The sequence below is a fragment of the Morone saxatilis genome, unplaced genomic scaffold (genome assembly GCF_004916995.1).
Source record: "Morone saxatilis isolate NCDOM2014 unplaced genomic scaffold, NCSU_SB_2.0 Contig15, whole genome shotgun sequence".
In the NCBI taxonomy this organism is placed as follows: domain Eukaryota; kingdom Metazoa; phylum Chordata; class Actinopteri; family Moronidae; genus Morone; species Morone saxatilis.
In genome coordinates this window covers 19,258,212-19,263,748 of record NW_023339707.1, presented here as the reverse complement: position 1 = coordinate 19,263,748, position 5,537 = coordinate 19,258,212, and the positions used below count along the sequence as shown (strand labels likewise).

General features: G+C 39.0%; 1 protein-coding gene across 4 annotated transcripts in view; it reads right to left on the bottom strand.

Moving 5' to 3' along the window:
* Window positions 1-351: 351 nt before the first annotated feature.
* Window positions 352-5,537, bottom strand: part of pfkfb2a (6-phosphofructo-2-kinase/fructose-2,6-biphosphatase 2a) — a 12,985-nt gene continuing 7,799 nt past the window's right edge. For all 4 annotated transcript variants that reach the window (XM_035656486.1, XM_035656489.1, XM_035656487.1 and 1 more), the window contains 5 exons: window positions 4,033-4,095; window positions 3,879-3,943; window positions 2,308-2,493; window positions 1,254-1,311; window positions 352-1,161 (listed from right to left, as the gene is read on the bottom strand). In XM_035656486.1, the coding sequence (XP_035512379.1) occupies window positions 1,270-1,311; window positions 2,308-2,493; window positions 3,879-3,943; window positions 4,033-4,095 (356 nt within the window). In that variant the 3' untranslated portion in view covers window positions 352-1,161; window positions 1,254-1,269. The remainder of the gene's footprint in view (window positions 1,162-1,253; window positions 1,312-2,307; window positions 2,494-3,878; window positions 3,944-4,032; window positions 4,096-5,537) is intronic.

Genomic DNA, 5,537 nt, shown 5'->3' with positions numbered 1-5,537 from the left:
GTATTAAGAAAGTCCAAGTTGAGTTGAAAGTCTTTTCTTTTTTTTTTTTTCCAGTCCAGTCTATAGTCATCAAATTTGTGACTCGTTTCCACACCTCTGAATGTCACAGTAGAAAAAGCACAGTAGTTGCTGCACTTTTTATAGGGCTAGACAACACATTTCATTTGTTTTTACAGCTTGTGCCTGCCCACTGGAAACTAAGCTGCAATTTAATATGCTTTAAATCAGTGGTTCCCAACCTTTCCTCAAGGGACCCCTTTTCTATCATTTAGTACACTGACGACCCCTGACAAAGTGACATATTTTATGGATATTTCATATTATATTCAAAACTGTACAATTATTATACAATAGTGACCTCAGTAACTGCAAGAAGTTTGTGTAAAATGAGTGATTCTGATGAATTTTGAGCAGATTATTTCCTGTTTAGGGAACTTTTTATACAATTCTCTGTCTCTATTATGTATTTTTTAACAACTATACAGATTATTAGGCTTATTTTATAGATAGATATAGTAGATATAGCCCTACTGTGTTCATACTGTGTATATTTTTAAGGTTTTCTCGCACACCTTAAAATCAAGAAGGTCTTGGGAGCCTTTGTAAAGCTTTGGCGACCCCTAGCGGGAGTCCTGACCCCCAGGTTGGGAACCACTGCTTTAAATTACCCTTCAAAATAAAATTATTATTACGTCTCGTCAGACCACCCTAGGAAGGATGGACATTACCTGGAAAGTTTAACAGGTAACTTTGAGAGAGAATCTGAGGAAAAACTAACGCTGTGCATGGCTTTCCTCAAGTCTTACACTAAATGGAAGGCAACAGCTTACAATGAGGTATAAAATGTACAATCAACATGTTCTACATCTAATACAGCATATTATGACTGTAGACTACATTATGTGGAGTGTGCTAAGAGATTACTTTATTTATATTATTTATCTGAGGTGGATTGCAGCCTAAGTTTGAAGGCTATTGTGCAAAGGCATTGAATTCATGTATGTCTACACTCACACTAACACATACATAACCTATCCAACAAAAACCGAAGGTTACACAGATATGGTGCGTAATACAGTGCATAAGAATGTTATGGCTGAAGCTGGTTGGGATTTTACCGTTGGTCCTCAGAACTGGCGATACATCCATGTGGAGAACAGCCTGGGTTGAATGGCAAAACAAATGTGTAAGATATGCGAGGTGGAGAGTACAGATGTTCCACGTGATAGATATGAGGAAAAGACTGAAAATACCTCTTTAACTGTCAGATCAGTCGTCTGAGTCTGCTGCACAGAAACCATTTAGAGAGTCCTGCGAGGAAGGTAGAGAAAGCAGACAGTACATACTGAACTTGTGCTAATATTAAAAGCTGAGGTCAGCAGCCAGAACACAACACTCCCTTTCTGTCCCTTCCCTGTTTTTGACATATAGTGAATTGAATAAAGGTCCCTTCAGGCCAACAACACTGGAAAAAACTACCCTTTCACATCCAAGATGCTTGTGAAGGGCACTTCTGTTTGTTGTAAACAGCTACATAACGTACATGGAAAACATGAAACTACATGACTGTATATTTAAATGAGTTCCTTCAGACATCAGACACCTGAGATCCCAGAGTACCAAAATCGACAAAAGGCAGTCAGAAATATAGCAGAACACATCAATTAAAATGTCCATCGTGTAAAATTTACGAGGATCTATTGTCAGAAATGTAGGTATGTTTTCATTAGTGTATAATAACCTGAAAATAAGAATGGTTGTGTTTTTGTTGCCTTAGAATGAACTGTGGCCATTAGCTAGCTAACTAAAGGCTTTAGATACTGTTACAAGAGCTTATACAGCGTCACTTCAGCAGTATGCAGTTCAGTACGGAGGATTAACATGCTTTATATGGGAGGTTAGTATCAGCTAGGTAGCTAACTGTAAACTGTTAAGATAGCTGTACACACAGTCTGCTTGTTTGCTGTAGGGAACAGGTAAAATATTAAATGTTTTCCTAAAAAATAAAACGAGTGAGAATAACAGTGAAAGGTAAATAGAAAACTAAAATTAATTAGGTTATCATTATTTTTATCATTTAACTAGCAATATTATTTTTTTAACAACTCATTTTTATTTTTGACTCATAACTTTAACAGCCTTTTGTCAGTTTCAGAGCTAAATTCACTTTTTTTAACTATCAACTCATTCAACTATCACAACTGTTGTCAGACAATTTCCTCTTTGCTCTATTTACTTTTTCCTCATTTCCCCATTTAAAACATCTTTAACCTATATTATATACACAGTAATATTCACAGCACTAACCTCTGCCCCTTCAGACGCCTCAGAGAACAGCATGTTGGGTAAAGTGGGGGCCTGGGACATGCGTGTCTGTGGAGGGTTGCCCACGCTGTAAAGGCGAGGTCGTTTAATCTGGTCTTGGCTGGACAGCGGAGTGAAGCTGTTTCGTCGGTGGAAACCTGGTGGCACAGCATCTGTTCTGACTTTATTCTGGTCGGTGAAGAAGAAGAGTGAAGGCGGACTGATTAACACATGTGTTTTTTAAAGGTTATACTAATTAAAATTCTCCTACCATAGGAATGAAACCACTGTGCGCTGTGTAAGTGACTGTGAGGAGGCAAAGGAAGAAAAACAAGTACTGAGACAAACAGCCATGGATATAAAGCCCATTGTAATGTTGGTCTCAGCAGACAGGATATTTTTCACCCCATTTAACAAGAGGTTCCTCAGTAAATGTGGTTCGGTGGTAACACCCACTCTGTCTAGGTTTTGACACTTGGCACTCATAAGCACAACAATGGAAGAGATATAAAGCGGTTTGATTATGTAAGAACATAAAGGTTCAGGACTGTGTGTGGCATGGGAATTTCCCGACACTGATTTATGAGCTAATGTGATTTTTGTGCTCAATAATAAACCTTTAGTTCTTACATTAAAGTTGTTATAATAATAATATTCGACAATGGCTGAAATGACAATGTGAATGTGAAGGGGGTTGTTCGTAATGATGAATCCACATATTATCCCTCAGTTCTACGGAGCATTTCAGTGTCTTCCAGCTGATGTTTTTGGTTGAACAGCCCATAACTTTACTGTTTTGGTTCACTAGAACTGCTCTCATCAGGGTTGTTTCCAGAGGCAGGAAGCTAAAAAAGCTAAAAAAAAAAAAGCTCTGATAAACCCACTGTAATCTACCTGCCTAGCACCAAATCAAACACACATTAAATTTAATATTTTGGACACAATCTGCCCCTGAGCACCTTACATCCTCAAATCAACACGTTATATCTCATTTGTTGAACTTAGCTTCTTACGAGGGGTTATGTGCTGGACTACTTCTTGTTCCCAAGAAGTATTTCTCACATAACATTAAAAAGGTGCTGGTAGGAAGATTTTATTACCTTTGCACAGAGCAATGCTAGCTGTTTCCCCTTGTTTTCAGCCTTTATGCTAAGTTAAGCAAACCAGCTGCTGGCTGTCACGTCATATTTAATAGACAGAAATCAGAGTGGCATCCATCTTCTCATTTAACTCTTGGCAAGAAAGCAGCTTTGTCAAATGTTAAACTTTCTTTTTATAGAAAGTAAAGTATAAAACTGAAGAAAGGAATGAGCATTTAAGAATATGTAGATTTCTCACTGTGTGTACAGAGTTTTATCATCATCCGGGACTTTTAAAAGAAGATCTGACTCCTGAAAGCTTCAACAGTAGTGTGTAATTTTAGTTGGTCTGAGCAGTTTGTCCAGTTATGACTGTAGTGGTTAAACTGATCCTTCAGGCTGCACTCGGACTAAACTGTGGACGGTGACAACTTCTGACTCAGAGAACTGATAGCATGTGCATGACACAAAATAATAAAAAGGTCAGAAGCTTACTAATGGCCTGTCTCTGTGAGTGTTGACAGCCTCGACCTTCAAGTCAAACATGTCCACTTTACAACCTAGTAGAGGGAGACAGGAGGAAAATATGTCACGACCCAGCAAAGGAAAAAGCTAGTTGTGTTGGTATATGGACAGTGTAGTGACTTACCATAAGCCACAGGGGTCAATTTTAGGACAGTGTGCAGGGGACACTTCAAGTAGGGTAGATCATCTGTGCCAATAAAAGAAAAACAAACAAAAAACTTCAGACTCTCTGTGCTGTGGTTGTATCCGGTTTCTCACATGTTGGAGAGCACTCAGTATGCTCAGCTGTACAGCTCATGTGGTGTTTTATAAAAAGGTACAGTACATTATTGTGCAAAGACTGTGTGACAGTGCTACATGTCCCTCAGGGGGATGCAGTGGGATAAAAGGCCAGTCAGTGCTGCGCCTACACTGGTGGGTTTAGCTGTGGGTTAAACAGATGCTGCAGCAGCCACCACTTCCTCTTCTGTCTGACGAAACCCTCTTTCTGCTCGTGCCTAATTATGGATTTATTTCTGAGCAGCAGTTTCCACCCTAACCACCCAGTTGTTAGTCAGGTTTGTTTGTTTTTTACTTCTTGCCCAATTTAAACACTTTTATTTTATGTATTTAGGTGCAAGTACAATTTTTTCAGATGGACAACGAGCTCCAAATGCCAATGTCCACTTCTGTTTCATCATTTTTCAGAGACTAAAACAAAACTGTTTCAAACAAGAATTCTCCGCCAACACAAAAAAGATTGTTTACGAGCCAGTCAAAACTTCTCTCACTCAATTTAAGCAGTCAACATTACTTCAGCACTCTTTGAATAAAATTATAGGTTTCTTGAATCTTGTCATGTGCTGCTGATGTTGCAAGTCACAACGGTAAAGTTTGATTAATCTGTAAACAAGACTCTTTGTAATCTGTATAGTTTTCTGTTTGGGTCTGGCCTAATGTCTTAGGTCATATTTCCATCATGATCAATCATGTAGCATGGATAAATAAAGCCCCTGTGTATTGAACATATATTGCTAAATAAATTCCTGACTTTGGTACCCCATTGTCATGGCAAAATAAATAATTGTCTCCTTACTATCCACTATCAAATTTGTCCAAAACATTTACAGCCATGATTTTGCTCTTCACCCAGTTCGTTGTAACTACCCACGGGTAAATCTCTGCTGCACTTAGAGATCTAATTGCTGAGAGGGTCTATTTTGAACGGGTCTTTGAAGTGGCCTGGAGCATTAGTGACCTGGAGCTAATACCTGGTGGGCTTGTGTCTAATCCTGTTACATGAATGAAGGATATACTGTATGGACTGGAAAAAGGTTGGATGACAGTAGTGACAGTCTGGCTGTATTTGTGCATGAGTTAAATAAGATATCCACATTGGATGAGAGTGTATCACAAGTGCTCTTATTCTAGCTATTTATTTTTTTACAAAATACAAACACCTCCTTTCATTTTGGTGCAGCTCTCTTTCATTTCGCCGCTACTTGCATCATTGCAAACCCACAGAGTGTGACATTGGCAGCTACATTTAAAAAGCACATTTCAGGGCGCACAGTTAGCTCAGTCGGTAGAGCTGGCAACCCATATATGGAGTTGCTGCAGCGGCCCGGGTTCGAATCCAACCTGCGGCCC